The 23,178-nt window shown below is 40.4% G+C and overlaps 1 protein-coding gene across 8 annotated transcripts in view; it reads right to left on the reverse strand.

The window, feature by feature from the left end:
* ATF6 (activating transcription factor 6) overlaps positions 1–21,834 on the reverse strand; it is a 196,729-nt gene extending 174,895 nt beyond the window's left edge. For 2 of the 8 annotated variants that reach the window (XM_015114031.3, XM_077939534.1), the window contains exons 1-4: positions 21,712–21,834; positions 8,368–8,444; positions 4,724–4,811; positions 2,671–2,777 (exon numbers count right to left, since the gene is read on the reverse strand). In XM_015114031.3, coding sequence (XP_014969517.1) covers positions 2,671–2,777; positions 4,724–4,811; positions 8,368–8,444; positions 21,712–21,793 — 354 coding nt within the window. In that variant the 5' untranslated portion in view covers positions 21,794–21,834. Of the gene's footprint in view, positions 1–2,639; positions 2,856–4,673; positions 4,812–8,367; positions 8,445–21,603 lie in introns of all 8 variants that reach the window. The other 6 variants (XM_077939520.1, XM_077939525.1, XM_077939532.1 and 3 more) reach the window with 5 other exon arrangements.
* Positions 21,835–23,178: the final 1,344 nt, after the last annotated feature.

Raw genomic sequence — 23,178 nt, forward strand, 5'->3', positions numbered from 1 at the left:
CAAAAGAAAAACTGGGGAAAAAATATTTGCAGCTTATTTCACAAACTAAGGACTAATAACCCCAATATATAATAAAGCTAAAATACTAAAAAGACCAATACAATTCAATTAAAAAATGAATGGCCGGGCACCGTGGCTCATGCCTGTAATCCCAGCACTTTGGGAGGCCGAGGCAGACAGATCACCTGAGGTCAGGAGTTCGAAACCAGCCTAGACAACATGGTGAAACCCTGTCTCTACTAAAAATACAAAAATTAGCCGGGCGTGGTGGCAGGCGCCTGTAATCCCAGGTATTCAGGAGGCTGAGGCAGGAGAATTGCTTGAAGCCAGGAGGCGGAGGTGGTAGTGAGCCGAGATCTGCTATTGCACTCCAGCCTGGTGGACAAGAACGAGACTTCATCTCAAAAAAAAGAACAAAAATTTGAACTGACAGTTCATTTTTTAAACAGAAATGCAAATAGGCCTTAAACATATAAAACATATGAATAGATATTTAACCATACTTATAATAAAAGAGATACAAAATAAAACCTATTGTGGAGTGATGATGGGAAAACGGGCCCTCTTACATACTGCTGATGAGGATGTAACATTTTACAACCCCTATAGAGAGAAATTTGGCAATATCTAGCAAAATTCAAGTGTATTTATCCTGGTTTCAGCAATCCCACCTCTTGGAATATATCCCAAAAATATCCTGGCAAAAATATAAAGTGACTTATGTACCAGGTTATTTACTATAGGTTATTTGAGTCTGGAAAAGACTTATGTACAGGTTATTTGGGTCTGGAAAAGACTAAAAACAACACAAATATTCATCAATAAGGAAATCACTGAATTAAGCATGATAAGGTTATGCAATGAAACATTATGTAGCATAATGGGAAAATTATATACTCTGAAATTAGAGTTATCCTGCTAAGCTAAAAAAGCAAGGTACAGGACAGGGTATATAGTATGCTACCTTTTGTGTAAAAAAGGATGGAAATGACATGGATAGAAACCAGGCTTTTCTGAATATATCTTATTATATAATTTTGACTTCAAAAATAAATTATTAATTTTTTTAAAAAATTATATCATTTGGAGAAATTGTGGGACCTCAGAGAGCTACCAATAGTAGCAATCCGAGAAAAGCTTCATAAAGGAAGTAATTTTTGAACTGGGACTTGAAGGATGAGTTTTCCAAGACAAGAAAAAAAATGGGGCTATTCTAGGCAGAAGAAAGAGGACGTGCAAAAACCTAGAACTGTAAGAGCAGCGATCTCACTGCTGTTGTTCACTGCCAGCATCTGGAACAGTGCCTGGCACAGCGGTTGAATGAGTGGAGTGCATAGGAGCTCTCAGACAGGAACTCTCACAGGTCTCAAGTTAAGGGGAATGTGGAAGTAGGAGGGGATAGCAAGAAAGGAGACTGGAAAGGTAAATGCAGGCCAGATCATGGAGGGCCTAGTACTCTGGGAATTTAAATTTCGTCCTTGTAAGGACTGGGAAGTTACTAAAGTTTTAAGCAAATTACTGATACAGTAAAGTTTGTGACACTGAAAGATTTCTCTTTGAAGATTCCATGCTAAGAAAGGTTTGAGGAGTTGGAAGGCTGACCAGTTAAAATCTTATTGACTTAATTCAGGCGAGATGGTGATGGCCTGACAGGGGCAGAAAAGATAAATCCTTGAATTAAAATGTGCATACAACCACCAGGATTTAGTAACTACATGTAGAGCCTGCAGGAACAAAGATACCACAATTTATAGCACATGTAATATCCTAAAATATTATTTGATTTTTTTATTTTTCTACATTCCCTTTCCCCATTCTAAAAAGCACCTAAATCAGGTACTTCCTTTTCCTGGCCTCAGGGCTTTTGTTTGGACACAAAGCAGAAGCATTCTTAAAAGAGCTACCGGACTTCTATAAAAATGTCAGCCACTTCAAAAGGTAGCACTAGGCATTCTCAAACTAAGGCAATCATTCTAGATGCTGTGGCTGAAGAGTTATAAAAACTGACCATCTTACATTCTTCTATGTCCATATATAAAGAATGTATATCCTAATAGGGAGGAGAAAGAAAGGGAGGGAGAAAAGACAGTAAGCCAAAAAACAAATACTGGATACTGCTAAAATGCAATGAAACAAATGAAACAATGAAATTATGGAGGCATGAACAGAGGGGAAAGAGGGCAAAACCAAAGGCACTAACAACTTTCTAGCTCCCATAAGGCCCTTTCTAAAGTCTCAGTTCCCTCATTAAATGAGATAATATAGCCGGGCGCGGTGGCTCACGCCTGTAATCCCAGCACTTTGGGAGGCCGAGGCGGGCGGATCACAAGGTCAGGAGATCGAGACCACGGTGAAACCCTGTCCCTATTAAAAATACAAAAAATTAGCCAGGCGCCGTGGCGGGTGCCTGTAGTCCCAGCTACTCGGCAGGCTGAGGCAGGAGAATGGCGGGAACCTGGGAGGCGGAGCTTGCAGTGAGCCGAGATCGCGCCACTGCACTCCAGCCAGGGGGACAGAGCGAGACTCCGCCTCAAAAAATAAAAATAAAAAAATAAATGAGAGAATATAACTCACAGTAGTATTCAATAAATGTTAACTGTCTCCCCCATATACATATTTTCCAGATAGCATATTATAGCCAAAATCATTGTAAAAAAACTGGCTACTCACAGGAACATGCTGAGTTGAAGAATAAGAGTCCACTGACTGAGGAGACGAGACTGAATAACTTGAGGAGGCTGGAGAAAGTGGCTGAGGTTCTGCCTTAATATCTTTAACTGGAAAACATGGAGGAAAGGTTTTACCCACTGGACAATAAAAACTTAGAATAAAATGGACAAGAAAGAAGGTAAAATCTATTTTTAAAATTCAATCGGATATGGAAGCTAAGGTCACCAAAATATAACAAGTGAAAAATGCAAGATGCAGAAAACAATATATCTAGTAAGCTTCCACTTGTATAGCAAATTATATATGTGGGGAGGGGGGCTGTATATATATGTATGTCTGTGTGTGTGTGCATATATGTGTACACTTGCATCTGCACTAATTCTCTGGAAGGGTAAACAGAAGAAACTGGTAACAGTGGTTGTCTCTGGAAAGCACTTGTCAGCTAAGGAATAAAAGCAGGAGACATTTTTCTACTATACAGATTTTTGTACCTTTTGAATACTATACCATATGCAAAATATTATAGATTCCCAAAAACTTACTTAAAAAAAATAAGGAACAGGAAATAATTATTTTGGAAAGCATTTTTGACAATACAATTAAAACTCATAAAAAAATGTTCATATCTTTTAAACTATTAATTTATCCTATAAAAATGTACTGAGCAACTATGGCCCAGGCAGTATCCCTTGGTGTCAAAGACAGAATAGGGTGGAGATGGCAGATTGTGTTTTCCAAAGTTAGCCATGCAGTATCTACCATCCCTCATGATCTTCCCTCATGATCTTCTACAATGTGATCTTGCCACTTTCCCATCAAGAAGTAGAGTTGATTTCTCCTCCCCGTGAATTTAGGTGGGCTTGACTCCTTCAATCAAGAGAGGATAGAAGTAATGCTATGTGAATTCTGAGGCTGGAAATGCAGCCTCTGCTTTGTGTCCTGGAACACTCATACTTGGAGCTTTTGAAGTCTGACTACCCTGAGACCACCATGATTTGAGAACATTACACCACATAGAGAAGCCCTATGCAGGCACCCCAGTTGGTAGTCCTAGTCTTCAAGTCATTCCACCCCAAGTGTCACGCATATGAGTAAAGAAACCTCAAGATGATTCTAGCCCCCAAATCTCAAGCTACTACAATCTTCAAATCTCCCCAGTTGTGGTCTGGACATCATGGAGCAGAGACAAGCCATCCTTGGAGCACCCAGTCAAAATTCGTGACCCACAGATTCTAGCAATCTAATAAAATGGTTGTTGCTTTAAGCAACTAAGATTTAGAGTAGTTTGTCAAACAATAAAACCAGAACACTGACTTTGTGTATCCCACATTCTATGAAGACAGACAGGCATGAAGCAATATAAGTAAATACATAAAATGAAGAGAAATGGGTAGTGCAGGGGAGAGAGGAATTTAGATAGGAGAATGTGCTGGTTATTTACTCACTGTCTCTCAGCACTAAGTCCACTTTCTATAATCAGTGATACAAATTATTCCCAGTTGGCATCCTTTTAGGTCCTGTCAATAGGGGATACTAGAAGCTAGAAGGGAGAAGGGATTTTCTTCATTCTACCATCAGCTGTACCCCAGCATTGGCAATTTGCTCCAGGTTCTGGCTTCTTTCAGTATACTCAACCCAGACGTCATCAGGCCCCCTTAAAGATACTGGCATCACAAGGTGCTGCCCCTTCTCAGAAATACATGTATAAAATGCATGGGACTCCTCCACCAAGTTCCTAGGTTCTGGTAAGCCCTGTCTGGTTCTCAGGTTAATCTTATATAGGGACATTATTCATAATTCAAAATAACTGTTTCTATTTCTGATACAAACTATTCATTCATTACACTACTGAAACGTAACTATGAAACTCCTCATATCCATTTTTGGCAAGAAATTTGTTTACACAATTGCCATACCAGAAGTAGAATGCATAGCACCAGGAATCTTTTAACCTACCAGTATAGCCCAATAACCCCACCTAATTTTGAGTATGACCAAACTACAAAATAAAATTGATCTTTTTAAAACTTTTACCAGTGAAATACATAATTACCTGTACAGATTTGGTTGTTAATGTCCCAAATGTCTGACTCCCAAGGCATCAAATCCAAATCAAAATCAAGATGATCAAAATTGTTTTCCTGTAGGTTTCAAATCAGCAAAAGAATATTAAAAGAATAAAACATACACATCTTAAAATCAAACTGTCAAGGCACAATTTGGCACAAATAATATAACTGCTACTAGCCAACCTAGTAAAAAGAATATTCTAAGTCAGTCTTGTATGAGAATACATCTTGGATAGCCTAGAGATAAAATCAATTCAGTTACTTGAAGCACAGCAGCAACAACCAGGAAAGAGGTAAGGGATTCAGTATTTAAAACATTCAGTTGGCTTCATTCTTTTCTATGAGAATGACCATTACAGGAATCAAAAATGTGTCTTTCATCTTAAGGGAAATCCAGCAAAATACATTTTCCCATTGCCATTAAGAAAAACAAGACAAAGCAAATGCTATTCATAATATAATCTCTATATACAATAGAAATAATATAGATATACCCAAAAGACAGGCAAGAATCATAAAGAGGTAGTTACCACTGAGTAATTTTCTTTCTTTTCTACTGTTCTATACTTCCTAAATTTCTAAAACTTTTATGAATCCAAAAAAAAAAAAAACACACACTTTTTAATCCTATAAAATAAAACTACGTTTCTCAAACAGGAATCAGCAAACTTCTTAAAGCCTCCAGTAAGTTCTTTTCATTTAGGTGGTTTTTCTAACTGAAATATAAGCATATTCTGGGTCATCCAGATAACCACCTTATACTATATACATGAATAAAGAAGTGTCACATAATTTCAGAGCCCTCATGTAAGTCTGAGATCAAGTTAGTACCAAACAGTACTTTTTTAATTAAGTGTCTGGAGTCACAGAGACAAGGAGAGAAGTAAACTTAATACATAAATAATGCAATAAAGTCAAAAGGCAGTAAATATTAACTTAACGTCACAGATGATAAAACAGCAACAATAGAATTGCTTGAGCCCAGGGGTTCAAGATCAGCCTGGGCAACATGGCAAGACCCATCTCTGCCAAAAAAAAATACAAACACTAGCTGGGCATAGTGGCGTGCACCTATGGTCCCAGCTACTCTGGAGGCTGGGGTGGGAAGATGGCTTGAGCCCAAAAGATAGAGGCTGCAGTGAGCCAAGATCATGCCACTGCACTCCAGCCTGGGAGACAGAGCCAGACCCTGTCAAAAAACAAAACAAAAACAACCAAACAAAACAGCAACAATAAAATACACCTCAGGCAAAAAAAAAAAAAAAAAAAGTAAAAATGTATCTAGGAATTGGTAACAACCATTTGTTAATAATTTCTAGAAGAATTCTATCATTTCAAAATGACTATTATATGGTTCATTTTTATTGAGAATATAACAGAAATAGAGAAGGGACACTATTTTCTTATGATGCCCACAACTGAATAAATATTAGTACAAGGTACATAGAGAGTACATGTGAAAGTGCACATGAAAAAAAAAAACTATCATAAAAAAACTATTTTTAAAAAAATCAATCTCCTTCACTTTTTTCTCTTATTTGGATATTCACACCAAAAAATTAAGCAGCTTTGGCCAGGCGTGGTGGCTCATGCCTGTAATCCCAGCACTCTGGGAGGCCGAGGTGGGCAGACCACTAGAGCTCAGGAGTTCAAGACCAGCCTGGCCAATGTAGTGAAACTCCGTCTCTACTAAAAATACAAAAATTAGCCAGGTGTGGCAGCATGTACCTGTAGTCCCAGCTATTCAGGAGGCTGAGACATGAAAATAGCTTGAACCCGGGAGGCAGAGGTTGCAGTGAGCCGAGATCACACCACTGCACTCCAGCCTGGGCAAGAGAGTGAGGCTCTGTCCTTTAAAAAAAAAAAAAAAAAAAGGCCGGGCGCAGTGGCTTACGCCTGTAATCCTAGCACTTTGGGAGGCCAACGTGAGAGGATCACAAGGTCAGGAGATCGAGATCATCCTGGTTAACACGGTGAAACCCCGTCTCTACTAGAAATACAAAAAATTAGCCGGGCATGGTGGTGGGCGCCTGTAGTCCCAGCTACTCAGGAGGCTCAGGCAAGAGAATGGTGTGAACCCAGGAGGTGGAGCTTGCAGTGAGCCAAGATCGCGCCACTGCACTCCAGCCTGGGTGAAAGTGCGAGACTCCGTCTTAAAAAAAAAAAAAAAAATTCAGCAGCCTTATACTTTCAGCAACCAAAAAATCCTTAAACTTTCCTAATCTAAGTAAAGTTACCAATGTTGCTTGCCTGAGTGCCAGCAATACTTTTAAATAAGGGCATGACCTACTTCAGGAAACTCTGACTCAATCTTCAGCCAAATAAGTCAAATACCTTCTACAGCATAAAGATTTTATCTCGTCAGAAATTTAACAGGCCCAGTTTATGCAAAATGAAACATACAGGCGCTTATATACTCTAGCTCTTCAGTGATTTAGCATGGGAAATTCTACTGCCACTTGGAAGAAGAATGACATAAGGGTTCTCAGAGATTCAATCCCTTCATGTCATACTAGAAAAACTAAGGAACTGAAAGACTGAGTGATTTTCATAAAATAACAGAATGTTAGTTGTAAAATCAGGAATATATTTCCCTTAATCTTTCCAATTGAGCACAGTTTCTTGACACAGTTTAAAAGAAACACTTTCTTTTAGGATTCTAGATGTTACGAAATATGAGTATCAGTTGCTTATTCAAATAGTCAATATTAAAGGGCAATTTAATCAACGGGCCACATTCTAAAGTATCCCATGGAGAAATGAAACCATTAAAATCCATGTACTGAGTTTTTAAAATATATCATGTGCTTCATTCTCTTCTGTCAATTCATGGTAAAACAACTGCTAAATCATTGTTTAAGAAATATCTGAAATTCACTAAGCAATCTTTACATACTTTGTACTTAAGTTAATAAGAGCTTAAAATGATGTGATATTCAACCTGATTGATAAATTACTCTGCTCACTTGAATTACTTCTTAAGTGAAATAGCACCTCATCCATTAAAGAATAAGACAAACTCAAAATTCTATACGGCAAAGAGCTTTATATGTACTAATCAAGAAAAGAAAATCTAAGATACTCTTGGGGACTCAGAGTGTTATAATAGTTTTTACACAGACCTCCAACCAAAGGTAAGGATATACCTACTTTTCAGAGCTTTCTACATGAATATACAACTTTTAAAAAGGAAGTTGGTAAATTCTGCTTGACTTACCAACTTAGTCAAGCAGAACTTACCAACTTCCTTTTTAAAAGCAAAGAATCTGTAAAAACCAAGAAGTAGGCAGGTTAGCAACTTTTCCAAAGTCACCTGCCAATTCCCTTATGTAGCAAACTATCTGTAAAAACCAAGTAGGCAGATTAGTGACTTTTCCAAAGTCACCCACCCCTAGGGCCAAAGGTGGGCCTAGAATACAAGTCTCACACCAAGACCAGTGCAATTTCTACTGTCTTACATTTACTGACTACAAAATGGCTATTAACTTTCATACTTAATGGTAGAAGCTATTTACCCATTAAGTATGTAGCTTAAATTATTAGCCTGAACCTGCTGTCCTGAAACTTTCTTGCAATAATTAGGGTTAAAGACTAAATATCACATTATTCAATCTTAGTAAATACTTACATACGTCTCATTTGCTGCTTCCAATTGCAGCTCATCAGTGTCTGTGAAATAACCGAGTTCAGCAAACAGGCCAGAATCTTTGGACAAAGGAAAAGAATAGAAATGAACTACCAATTCAATTATTTGACAAAGAAACAAGTACTGTATCCCTATGTCGCCTCTATTAAGGTTTCTCATTAGCCACTACTATTATTGATAAACTCCAGGAATGTGAATAAGTAATTCAAAGCTCATTTCTAATTTATGTGTTGTTTTCTGCATAATTTTTATCTTGTGAACTGAATTCTTACACCAGGGATCAAAAAAGATTTTATGTCATATGTCATGTAAGACTAATTGGTAGTGGCTTTATGGAACATTACTAACAAGAATTCTGATGCTACATCTGGGTTCAGCATGAAAAGTTAATGTGGTTCATAAGTAATAGGAGACGACTGTGGAAAGCAGACATGGTTCATAAGCAATAGGAGGGGGCTGTGGAAAGTATATATGCACTGCGTATTTGTCATCCATGCCTTAAGCTAAGGGCGCAACCAATTTTCTATCTAGACAATAAAGGATTCACTCATCTAAACCATCAAATTCATTTCAGCAAATCTAACTATATTCCAATTTCCTAATGAGGTTTCATTATAAACCAAGAAATATGTGGATACAGAAAACATTCTTCAATACACTATACTGAAAACTTTTTGTAGAGAAAGCTCAGGGTGTTGACCAAGGCCCAAGAAGGCTGCTTACCATAGAATCTATGAAGTTCCTATTTTCTCTGACACTTTCAAAACTTTAAGCACTCTGAAAAGTTTTTCAAAACTAGGTCTTCCTTTGTATTCTCTACCTATTTTATGCCACTGAAACTGATCTGATGATTTCCTCAGTGCACAAGTGTAGGAACTATACTGTCAGTCAGTTATTAACTTGACCAATTACAGTAACATTTCACCATCCTAAGACCAAATAGTATTTAGCAAAAAAAATGTATACATAGTAATAACAAAAGGTTACTCACATGACTCTCAGAAAAGACTACTCAGGTGCAGAGCCAATAAACATGTAAGCAGAGTACTGTGGCTTATATATAGGCTGAAACTCCTTTAAAGAGTTCTCTGGCTCTCTCATTTCTTTCTTCCCATTCGTTCTGAACCTGCTCCAATCAAGCTCCCCCTTCCACATACACATATTATTAATGTCCCCAGTGACTTCCATATTGCTAAATTCAGTGGTAAACTCTCATCTTACTTGACCTATCAACAGCATTAACATAGTTGATCCTTTCATTTTAACTGAAGGATTTTCTTCACTTGACTTCCAAAATATCACACTTACCTGGTTTTCCTCCCACCTCACTGGTTGACCTCACCTTGCTGGTTCTTCCTCATCTCCCTAACACGAAATTGTCCCTGGGCTCAGCATAAACGTTTCTATCTTACTTCCTTGGTAATCTCAGCTGAGCTCATGGCTTTAAATAAAATCTATATGCCAAGGATTTCCAAATATACATCTCCAACCCACACTTCATGATGCATGTACAGTGAGTACTGACATCTCCTCTTACATGTTTAAAAGGCACGTCAAACCTAACATATCCAAAATGAGCTCCTTATCAACCCCACCAAACCTCATACTGCTTTGTCCTCATCTCAGTTAATGCTTACCAGTTGCTCAGGCCAAAAACCTTGGGATCATCATTACTTCATTATCTACTTCTCTTCCTCACTCTCCATATTCAATCTACCAGAAAATTCTGTCAGCTCTGTCCTCAAAATATATATCTGCAATGTGACTTTCTACCTTTCCTCCTATTCTTCCTTCCCTTCCCAACCTTCTTTTTCTTCCCTACCCCTCCCAACACAGAGACGTCAGCTTCCGAGGAAGCAGGGCAACAAAGGTGATGGGGTTTTGTGCACAGTCATCTCCAGCAATGTGCCCCATATCCAAGGAAACAGGATGGTGTGGGAGAGACTATTGCCCAGCGAAGGTGCCAGCATGCCCCAGCCCAGTGGGAGGGGGAATGGAGTAGCAGATGGAAAAGGCAGCCTGAGTGGTTAGGAGAGTGGTCATACTGAACAAATATGTTAGGTGATTGTGCAAATGGTTGAATATATCTAAAATAATTAGAATGTTCTGGTTTCTCTTCAGAATGAATACATCTTTTGCCTTTTACTAAAATAACTGGAGTTAGATTTCTCACAGTTGGAGAAAGGATTTAAAAGCATGGAGAGAGGCCAGATGCGGTGGCTCACACCTGTAATCCCAGCACTTGGGAGGCTGAGGCAGGTGGATCACAAGGTCAGGAGATCAAGACCATCCTGGCTAACACAGTGAAACCCCATCTCTACTAAAAAATACAAAAAATTAGCCGGGCGTGCTGGCGGGTGCCTGTAGTCCCAGCTACTCAGGAGGCTGAGGCAGAAGAATGGTGTGAACCTGGGAGGCGGAGCTTGCAGTGAGCTGAGATTGCACCACTGTAATCCAGCCTGGGTGACAGAGTCAGACTCCATCTCAAAAAAAAAAAAAAAAAAAAAAAAGAGCATGGAAAGAGTCGGGAGACTAAAAGAATCCTAAGATGCTGGATTAGAACTAGAAGTATTAGTAAATAAACTCATTTAAAATATAACACATACAGATAGCTATAGAAATATATATATGTACACACATATACCGATGTTTGTATTATGCATATATACATATATACACACGCACATATACATATATACATGTATATATATATTTCCTAGTTCTGTCTGCTAAGAGGTCCTAGAAGCAATGACATCCGAGTAGCAATGAAAATACTAGGTGACCAGATCTTGGATACTAAATACCATCTTCTACCAAACAGAAGTCCACTAAGGGGTTCCTTGGAGAAATAACCAATTAAAGGGCTGCAGCAGGGAAAGTGCCAAAATAAGCCTGGAAATCTTGCTGTGCCAGAAATTCTCAGCAAATGATAGGAACATGTCAAAAAGAACAAAGGCCCCAATATGAAAGAATTCTCAGTGGTCAAATCTGGGAAAATCTGAGAATCCGAATAAAATGAGAGTAGTAGTTTACCAACCACCAAATAAAAAAGAAATCAATAAGTTCATCACAGAAGGAAAGAAGGAAGGAAGGAAGGAAGGAAGGAAGGAAGGAAGGAAGGAAGGAAGGAAGGAAGGAATTCTTATAGTACAATGTCAATTAACAATGATAGAATGATAGAGTTAGATAGTTACCATTTGGCAACCATTAGAGTGGTAACTGATATAGAGTGGGGTTATTAATGAGGCTAGGGCTCATGGTTACAGGTTTAATAAGAAAAGGATATTGGTGTCATGTCAGATTATCTCCCCCAAAATAGCAATAAAATACAAAATGGGAAGCAGTAGCTTTACAGTGGTGAAACCTGGAAGATAACAACTTGACCAAGTGATCATGTGAATATATCACAGGATGATATGATGGCATAGGAACATCACATAGTATTTTCACTACAACGTATACCTCATTTTATTCTGATGCTCAGATTTTCCCAGATTTGACCACTGGGAGTTCATTCATATTGGGGCCTTTGTTCTTTTTAACATGTTCATTTGCTGAGAATTTCTGGCACAAGATTTTCTGGGCTGATTTTGCACTTTCCCTGCAATTTCCCAGCCCTAGAATTGGTCATTTCTCCAAGGAACCCCTTAGTGGTTTAGGATCATCTTGTAGAATAAAAGACTTGTACTCTTTAAGACTGTCAAGGACATTAGAGACAGGAAAAGACTAAAGAACTGTTCCAGATTAAAGGACACTGATGAGACATAAGAAGTAAAAGCAATGAATGTTTGCAAGTAAAATCCTAGACTAGAAAAACAAATCATTATTGAAACAGATGGCAAACTTTGAATGGTGTCTTTGAATTGAATGATAGTGTTGTATCAATGTTTATCTCCTGACTGGAAGAAATATAAGGTAGTAATACAGGAATGTGGCCTTGTTTTGGGGGATAGAAGGATAGAGAATATACACTATAGTATTTAAAGGTGATGGGTCAACACATCTCTCTCTCTTGAAAGGCAGAGAGAGAGAAATAGAGTAAATGCGGCAAAATTTAACAACTGAGGAATCTGGTAAAGGGCATGCAAGAGTTCTTTGCACTGTTCTTACAACTTTTCTATAGGTTTCAAACTATTTCAAAATTTTCAAATGTATGTATATATACATGTGTATATGCGTGTGTGTGTGTACATATCCATAATCCAACTACTTCTCATTACTCCACTGCTACTACTGTAACTCATGGGGATTGCTATAGTAGCTTCCAAAATGTCTCCCTACTTCTGCCCTTGCCCCTCTTTCAGTCTATTTCCAACAGAGCTCCTAAAGTGAGCCTATAAAAACAAAGGATGGGGTTTTTTTGTTTTTTTTTTTGGTTGTTTTTTTTGAGACGGAGTCTCGCTGTGCCGCCCAGGCTGGAGTGCAGTGGCGCGATCTCGGCTCACTGCAAGCTCCGCCTCCCAGGTTCACGCCATTTTCCCGCCTCAGCCTCCGAGTAGCTGGGACTACAGGCGCCCGCCGCCGTGCCCGGCTACTTTTTTTGTATTTTTAGTAGAGACGGGGTTTCACCATGTCAGCCAGGATAGTCTCGATCTCCTGACCTCGTGATCCACCTGCCTTGGCCTCCCAAAGTGCTGGGATTACAGGCTTGAGCCACCGCGCCCGGCAACAAAGGATGTTATTGGGAGTCAGGATTCTCATAGTGGCAGAAGAGAAATACAAGCATATAGTGCAAGAAGGTGAAAAAGAACCCTGCGATGTTACCTTTGAAGTGTAACTATATTAAAATGAATTGATGCTTTTTAAAAATATTTCCTCATTCTTAGGAAATACATGGTGAAGTGTTTAGGAGTTTCATATTATCTGCAGCCCACTTTAAGATGTGAAAGAGGAGGAAAGTGTGGGTAATATTAAGAGATAAAGTGAATGTGGCAGGATGTTAACAGTTGGTAAATCTAGATAAGGAAAATGCAGGTTTATCAATGTACTTATTTTTCAACTTTTCTGTGGTTAAAAAAATAACTGGGCCGGGCGCGGTGGCTCAAGCCTGTAATCCCAGCACTTTGGGAGGCCGAGACGGGTGGATCACGAGGTCAGGAGATCGAGACTATCCTGGCTAACACGGTGAAACCCCGTCTCTACTAAAAAATACAAAAAACTAGCCGGGCGAGGTGGCGGGCGCCTGTAGTCCCAGCTACTCGGGAGGCTGAGGCAGGAGAATGGCGTGAACCCGGGAGGCGGAGCTTGCAGTGAGCTGAGATCCGGCCACTGCACTCCAGCCTGGGTGACAGAGCGAGACTCCGTCTCAAAAAATAAAAAAAAAAAAAAAAATAACTGAAGGTGGGTTGATAAATATACTTGTATATTTATAGAACATTCTGAAAGAATCCATGAGAAACTGTTAGCATTAGTTACCCCGAAGTATCTCTAAAACCTATTGCCTATTTCTATATCCTTTGCACTAGTCCCACACTATTAGATTTCCCTCAACAGTAGTAAACGATGGTAGTTATTATTTTTAGTGTACTCAGTAAGCTTTCCCACCTCACCTCCATCTTGCCCATTTATTTATTCATTTACTCCTTGTAAGTTTAACAAGATGAGACACAGTCACAGGGTTTAGCAATGTGGAAAACAGTAGTGCCCTTAAAAACAGCAGTTTCAGGCCAGGCATGATGGCTCATGCCTGTAATCCCAGCACTTTGGGAGGCCGAGGCGGGTAGATCACCTGAGGTCGGGAGTTTGAGACCAGCCTGACCAGCATGGTGAAACCCCGTCTCTACTAAAAATACGAAATTTAGTAGCTCACGCCTGTAATCCCAGCACTTTGGGACACTGCGGTGGGTGGGCGGATCATGAGGTCAGGAGATCGAGACTATCCTGGCTAACACAGTGAAACCCCATCTCTACTAAAAATGCAAAAAAAAAAAAAAAAAATTAGCCAGGCGAGGTGGCAGGCGCCTGCAGTCCCAGCTACTCGGAAGGCTGAGGCAGAAAAATGGCATGAACCTGGGAAGTGGAGCTTGCAGTGAGCCCAGTGAGTCACTGCACTCCAGCCTGGGTGACAGAGAGAGACTGTCTCAAAAAAAAAAAAAAAAAAAAATTAGCCAGGCATGGTGGCAGGCACCTGTAATCCCCCAGCTACTGGGGAAGCTGAGGCAGGAGAATCGCTTGAATCCGGGAGGTGGAGGTTGCAGTGAGCCAAGATCGCGCCACTGCACTCTAGCCTGGGCCACAGAGCAAGACTCAAAAAAAAAAATAATTAAAAAAAGAAATTTTTTTTTTTTTTTTTTTTTTTGAGACGGAGTCTCGCTCTGTGGCCCAGGCTGGAGTGCAGTGGCGCGATCTCGGCTCACTGCAAGCTCCGCCTCCCGGGTTCACGCCATTCTCCTGCCTCAGCCTCCAGAGTAGCTGGGACTACAGGCGCCCACAACCGCGCCCGGCTAATTTTTTGTATTTTTTAGTAGAGACGGGGTTTCACCGTGGTCTCGATCTCCTGACCTTGTGATCCGCCCGCCTCGGCCTCCCAAAGTGCTGGGATTACAGGCGTGAGCCACCGCGCCCGGCCAGAAATTTTTTTTTAAAACAGCAGTTTCTGTGGAGCAGTGGCACCTGACTGGACTGGGTTCAAGTGACAATGAGAAATAAAACACTAGAGACAGCAGTGAACATGGAGATTTTTTAAAAGGAATTCTGCCGTAACATACAGTAGAGAAATGCAGTAACAGCAAGAGAGGAAGTAACATTGAAGAGAGTTTTGAGTTTGTTGGTTTTGTTTTGGTTTTTTTTACTCTAGAGTACTATCTAGATATAGAAACAGTACTTCTAGGAGAAATAACACGTTCATTTACTGACAGAGATGATCTAGTAGCGAGGGGAAATGCTGACGCAGGAAACAGGAGGAAGAATAGCTTGAGCAATATTCTTGAAGAAAAGAGGAAGGATCTAAAGCACATATGGAAGGAGTGGCTCTAGCTAGGAGCAAGAAGCCACTCACTCTCAGCAACAAAAGAGAAAGCAAACATGTTGGTAGGTGGGTAAATGAGGTAGTGGGAGGCTGTAGAAGCTCTCTTCTGATTCAAAGGATGGGAGAGATGTTGGAGGTTTGAAGATAGAAGAAACTTTATAATGCAATCATCAGAGTGGGACAGTAAAAGGACCAGGAAATATGATTGGTCTGGCAACACTTAAAGTGAGATTTTTTTCAGCCACATTCAGCTATAGTAAGGCAGGCGTGAAGTGGGCAAAACTGAATTTAACTAATAGGTTTATCCAAGAGAAACCCACAAGACAAGAGACAGACAAAGATATGAAAGGTGAAAGGAAGGAAATGGTGACAATGATTGTTCATGGTATTTAAACTGGGTAAGGGGGACGTGATGAACTGAAGGGAATGAGAGACACTGGAAACATGGCAAAATCTCAGAAGGACTGAACAACTATTGAAACTGGAATACTAAAGGGAGTAAGCTGGTAAAACAGGTGAAGGTAGTCAGAGCAGGATGTTTGAAAGTGAGATGTTATTGGTAGTGACAAGACTTAGGCTTATGATCAGGAAAGCAAATGGTCGAGACTGGGTAAAAGGTGCAATCAGTGATAAAGACGAGGTCCAGAAAATGAGAGGTCAGTGTATCTGAAGGATCTTCTCTAAGGATACTGAAATCATCCAAGAATCATGATGCAAGTAATGGTGAAGAACGTAACAGTAAGCTAGAGGCAAAATTTTTTCAAAAAGTCAAGGAGAAGCCAGGCATGGTGGCATTTGTCTGTAGTCCCAGCTACTTGGGAGGCTGAGGCAGGAGGATCCCTTGACCCCAGGAGTCTGAAGATGCAGTGAGCTGTGATTGCTCCACCGCATATTCCAGCTCCAACCCAGGCAAAAGAATAAGACCCCATCTCTAAAAGAAAAAAAAAAAGTGAAAGAGAGTGATCCAGGAATCAGGAGAGGTAGAGGATGGGATATTGTGACAAAATGAGATTTAAACTTAGATATTTTTAGGAAGGAGGAAAGGAGAACAGTAGTGAAGGACAATGGAGACACCTATCCCACCATCAGAGGCCCTATGGTGAAAAGGTTTTGAGAATAAAATTAGCAACCGTTCACCGGGGCATTAAGGGAAGTTGTGTCATCCGGGAGCACCAGATTTTGGTTTAGTGCTAGAAAGCCAAGAGAACCCTCATAGAAGAGACTGAAGACATAAAAGAAACCACAGTGGCAGACGGAAGCTTATCATCTTGATACACATATCTTAAGTACAGCTGACAGAAGGAAAAAGGAGAAAGAAGAAAGGAGGAGGGAAGAAAGAAGAAAGCAGAAAAAGTATCTTTTGCACAAATTCAAGCAAGAGTAAAAGAGAAGAGAGAAGGAGAGAGGAGGGTAAAACATACAGATGGCAAATAAGCATATGAAAAGATGCTCAACATCGTATGTCATCAGGAAACTGCAAATTAAAACAAGATACACCTATTAGAATGACTAAAATCCAAAGTACTGGCAACACCAAATGTTAGCAAGGATGTGGAGCATCAGAAATGCTCATTCACTGCTAGTGGGAATGCAAAATCATATAGCCACTTTGGAAGACAGTTTGGCAATTTCTTACAAAACAAACAAAAAACATGTTCTTACCATACAATCCAGCAATTGTACTCCTTGATATTTACCCAAACAATTTGAAAATGCATGTCCACACAAAAACCTGCACACAAATGTTTTCAGCAGTTTTATATGTAATTGCCAAAAGTTGGAAGCAACCAGGATGTGCTTCAATAGGCAAGTAGATAAGCAAACTGTGAATTTATGGACTAAACTGTGTCCTCTAAAATTCTTTTTTTTTTTTTTTTTTTTTTTTTTTGAGACGGAGTCTCGCTCTGTCGCCCAGGCTGGAGTGCAGTGACGCGATCTCAGCTCACTGCAAGCTCCCCTTCCTGGGTTTACGCCATTCTCCTGCCTCAGCCTCCCGAGTAGCTGGGACTACAGGCGCCGCCACCACGCCCGGCTAGTTTTTTGTATTTTCAGTGGAGACTGGGTTTCACTGTGTTGGCCAGGCTGGTCTCGATCTTCTGACCTCGTGATCCACCCGTCTCGGCCTCCCAAAGTGCTGGGATTACAGGCTTGAGCCACCGCGCCCGGCCTCTAAAATTCTTATGTTGAAGCCCTAACCCCAAATACGACTATATAGAGAGATACAGTCTTTAGGAGGTAATTAAGGTTAAATGAGGTCATAAAAGTGGGGCGCTAATCTGATAGGACTGTGGCCTTATAAGAAGAAGAAGATTCTCTCTCTCAATGCCATGTAGGGACACAAGAAGGCAGCCATGTGCAAGCCAGGAAGAGGGCCCTAACCAGAACCTGAACATGGTACCATCTTGATCTTGAACTCTAACCTCCAGAACTGTGAGCAAATAAATTTCTGTTGCTTAAACCACTCAGTGTGTGGTGTTGTCTTATGGCAGCCTAGGCAGACTAATAGGCTATGGAACATCCATACAATATAATACTATTTAGTGCTAAGAAGAAATGAGCTATCAAGCCATGAAAAGACATGGAGAGACCTTAAGTGCATATTGCTAAGTGAAAGAAGCCAATTCAAAAATGCTACATACTGTATGATTCCAACTATATGACATTCTGAAAAAGGCAAAACTATGGAGACCGTGAAAATATCAGTGGTTACCTGACCAGAGACAGGGAAAAGGAGGGAGGAAAAAATAGGTAGAGCACAGGGCTTTTTTAGGGCAGTGAAACTATTCTGTATGATACTGTAATTATGGACACATGTCATTATACATTTGTCAAAACCCATAGAACAGGTTGGGAACCAGGCCATGCAGCGGGAGGTGAGCAGCAGGTGGGTGAGTGAGTGAGTGAAGCTTCATCTGGATTTACAGCCATTCCCCATCACTTGCATTACCACCTGAACTCCACGACCTATCAGATCAGCAGCAGCATTAGATTCTCATAGGAGTGCGAACCCTATTCTGAACTGCACATGAGGGATCTAGATTGCACGTTCCTTATGAGAATCTAATGCCTGATGATCTAATCACTGTCTCCCATCGCCCCCAGATGAGACTGTCTAGTTGCAGGAAAACAAGCTCAGGGGTCCCACTAATTCTATATTATGTTGAGTTGTATAATTATTTCATTATATATTACAGTGTAATAACAATACAAATAAAGTGCACAGTAAATGTAATGCACTTGAATCATCCCGAAAACATCTCCTGTGCCTCCCCGTCCCCACCCCCTGTGGAAAAATTGTCTTTCATGAAACCAGTCCCTGGTGCCAAAAGGCGGGGGACCCCTGCCATAGAATGTACAACAGAGTGAACTTTAAACTATGGGCTTATAATAATAAGTTCATAATAATGTATCAATACTGGCTTATCAATTGCAACCAATGTACCACACTAATGCAAAATGTTACCAATAGGGGAAGCTGGGGATTGAGGGGAAGTACATGGAACTCTTTGTACTATATGCTCAATTATTGTGTAAATCTATAATTATACTTAAAAAGTAGGCCTATTATTTAAAATAATTATGTGAAATTCAAATTTCAGTGTCTATAAAGCTTTATAGAAACACAGCCATGCTCACTTGTTTATGTTGTCTCTGGCTGCTTCTGCACTATCACAGCAGACTCGAGTAGTTGCAACAGTGACCATGTAATCACAAAGCCTAAAATATTAACCATCTGGACCTTTAGAGAAAATGTTTGAAGACGCTTGTTCTAAATTTCATTACCTAAGTTAAAAAGAAAAAGGAAAGCACATCCCTCACAGGCTCTTCTGAGTTAATCACTTTATTTAAATTGTTTAGAGTTGTTAAAATCACGAGACATACTAACTACATAATCTGATTTTAAAATTTTAACTAGATAGTATCTAATATTAAAAAAAAAAAAAAATCAAGGCTAGGCACGGTGGCTTGAGCCTGTAATCCCAGCACCTGGGAAGTTGAGGCAGGATGACTGCTTGAGGCCAGTTGGAGACCAGCCTGGGCAACACAGCAAGACCCCTGTCTCTACCAAAAAGTCAAAAATTAAGAATTAACCAGGCATGGTGGTGGCGTGCACCTGTAGTGCTAGCGACTCAGGAGGCTGAGATGCAAGGATCACTTGAGCCCAGGAGTTTCAGGTCACAATAAACTATGATTGCATCACTGCACTCCAGCCCGGGCGACAGAGCGAGACCCTATCTCTAAAAGAGAAAAAAAACAACAACAAGTAAATCAGTGAAGTACTTGAACATCCAAAACAGCAACTGTCACAGAATGAAACACTAGCAGACAATAGTGTTTCACTCTATTGCCAACAAAATCTATCCTACTTACTGAACACCTAAGGAATTAAAGTGTTCAAAGAAGAGAAGACTGTTAACAGTTTGAAAAGGGAAACCTGGAAAACAATGGAAATGGGCACATTCAGGGAGGGGCAGGACAGGATACCTGATAGAAATGAGTCAGTGAACTGACTACAAAGAACGGAATGCTCTGTTAGAGGACATTAAGTCAAGTGATCAGATAAGTCAGGAAAATGCAGCCTGGGTATCAGAAGACAACATAAAATAATGCCATGAGGAAGTGTCCCACAGTTATAGTTTAAGAAATGTTGCTGGCCAGATACAGTGGCTCACACCTGTAATCCCAGCACTTTGGGAGGCCGAGGTGGGCGGATCACCTGAGGTGGGGAGTTCCAGACCAGCCTGACCAACATGGAGAAACCCCGTCTTTACTTAAAATACAAAATTAGCTGGGCCTGGTGGTGCATGCCTGTAATGCCAGTTACTCGGGAGGCTGAGGCAGGAGAATCGCTTGAACCCGGGAGGTGGAGGTTGCGGTGAGCCGAGATCGTGCCATTACACTCCAGCCTGGGCAACAAAAGCAAAACTCCATCTCAAAAGGAAAAAGAAAAGTCATGAAAATATAACAGCTGACTAGCTGACAAAAACAAATCATAACTACCCAATATATTCAAGTAGTCTTATTAATAACCAGGGATCTTAGGAAGAATAAACTCTGCAGACACGAGTTAGGAAAGCATTATAGAATAGATACTAGAGGTACAGACTTCGGAGGTCGAAAAACCCGGTGTGATCTTTCTTCTGCCATTAACTAGCTTCAAGAATCTGAGCACAAATTCTGTTAGCCTCAGTTTCCTCATCTCTAAAATAAACAGTACCTCATTGGACTGTTGGTAGGATTAAACAAAATACTGCATGTTGAGAGTTTAGCAGGGTGCCTGACGCAAAGAAAGTGCTAAATAAATGGTTACTGTTACTAATGTACTTGGCTTAGGAAAATGGGAATAGAAGTCTTAAGTTTTCCAGCAACTCTTAGAAAATCTACCCAAGGATTGAAATAAATCTCCAATAGAATATAGTTTTAGAGAACATCTGCCCTTGAAAAAATTAAATGACTTTGTTCAATAAATAGTTGAGATTCCTTCCACTCATGCTATTGAGAATGCTGATCCAAGGGAGAAAGATAAACTGGGTTCCCCTCAATTCCGAGGCTGATGAGTGGTGTAGGCTCACTAGGGGGCCCATTTGGGAACCTACACAATCCCAAATTCATATTGGAACCTAAGAACAATATTACTATTATATCTTGCAATCAAGAGGAGAATAAAAGTCTCCTCTAAATACTTAGATAACAAAGCTTCTCCATTCTCATTTCCACCTCATTCCATTCCATTCTTCCTGACTACCAAAACCAAACAAAATATCCATTAGCAAGAAAATTAAGAGCTGTATCTGGAAAGCAGTCAGGGTTCTACCATGAGTATTAGGTCTAGCTAAGCAGGGACCCGAGGTCAGGTGCTTGGGTGTTTTGCTTTTCTGCCAAGATGGACATCAGGTTTAAACCAATAGTAAAAGCTGTAAGATTAGGATTTCTTGTATATGACCACATTCTCTCATGCACATCAAGCACACAAAAACCCACTCCATTGTGCTCACCGCCCACATTTCACACTCAGGAAATAGCTTGCAGCCTTTTTGGCGGTCCCAGCCATCTTGCCCTAAACCTCCTAACGACGTCCAGTGTTAGCCACACAAAAAGATCATCCAGTACTTCCCCAAGGGAACAGTGAAAAACGATAGTTAACTCCAGTTAGACAATATTCTACTCTCCCTGTGGCCAGGACAGAAGCCGAACGATCCTCCCAGACTCTCACAGGGGCACGAACGAGAGTGACGAGTGGCCTCACTAACCAGGCAGGGTTGGTCCACACCTGTCATCACGACTGGGCGGAAGTAGGGAGGAAGAAACCTGTAGATGCGAAGCCGAGCCAACCTGGTGCATTATCAGATCCCACTCACCCCAATCTTCATCCAGCCTGTGAGAGAGTCCCGGGCTAAAAGGTGACTCCATGGTGCCGGCAACACCTCCCGACTCCCCCATATCACAAGTTCCTCTTCCCTGGAACTCCGTGATTAATATCTGGGACGGCGGCGGCAGGCGGACAAAATACTCCGTAACGCTGACGAGACGGTGGCCGAGTAAAGACAAACTGCTTCTGCCGCACGAGGGAATTAGTACGACACAGAAGAACGTCAGAGACTAAGCAAATTTAAACAGACCTCTGAGTAAATATTTCCCTTTTGGAGTTTTCAGGACTTTCTGTCCCGCTGTTTTATGGGGGAGGCGAGGTAGGACACGCAGACATCGCTTCGACTGAACAAAATTTATCAACATTACAAATAAAAAGTAAAGCCCCTTTCTGAACATTCTGGCTTATTCCTTGATTATCCTTCTTAATACCACAGCGTGGCTATCTCAGAACAAAATTAGAGACTAATAGTAAATTTAGTTTAATTTTTACAAATAATTCTCTATTCGTGTAAAAATTCTTCATATACGCATGTATGAAAGAAAAACACTACTATTTTTCCACATTCGTGAAAACTGCTTAACTGGCACAGTATCCGAGGTAAGTGGTAATATAAAACATACTTCTAGAAAGCCTACTTTTATTTAAATAAATTGAAACAAAGCAAATATAAAAGATAACCCCCCCAAATTTATCTCCTAAAGATAAGTTTCTAAAGCATAGTATTTAGTCAAAGTCCAAGCGAGCCTCCCCTAAGACCTACAGTAATCGAAGTTCCCAATATCTATCTGTATTACTAAAACATTTGGGGTTTATTGAAAGGAAATTCACACACATCACGAACTCCAACTGAAAATATGAACTGAGTTTGATAAAGCAGTTTCAAGAACGCTACTTAAGAGAATTTCTTTTTCATCCATTTTAAATTTCAGCGGCCAGTGAATATTTAAAATACTGTAACATAAGAACACGTATGCCTCTAGGACCACGTGGAATCTTTCCCATGAGTGGTAAGCAAAACAAATGTGCTTCCCGGAACCCTCCAAACTGCTCTTGGCTGTATATTACTACAGATTACATAATGCAGGAGCGTTCTGGGAGGCAAGCTCAGAAAAAGACCATGAAATCCCCTTACGTCAGATGTGACTACTTTTGTCATCAGAAAACTAATAAGTTTTCATTAAGGTGAAATGTATAACACTTTTATTCTCACCCAATTACAAATTCAAAAATTGCCATAAAAACTAAAATAAGACCAGGCGCGGTGGCTCACTCCTGTAATCCCAGGACTTTGGAAAGCAGAGGCGGGCGGATCACGAGGTTAGGAGTTCGAGACCAGCCTGGCCAGCATAGTGAAACCCAGTCTCCACCGAAAATACAAAAAATTAGCCAGGCGTGGTGGCGGGCGCTTGTAATCCCAGCTACTCGGGAGGCTGAGGCAGGAAAATCGCATGAA

Source organism: Macaca mulatta, chromosome 1 (genome assembly GCF_049350105.2).
Source record: "Macaca mulatta isolate MMU2019108-1 chromosome 1, T2T-MMU8v2.0, whole genome shotgun sequence".
NCBI classification, from domain to species: domain Eukaryota; kingdom Metazoa; phylum Chordata; class Mammalia; order Primates; family Cercopithecidae; genus Macaca; species Macaca mulatta.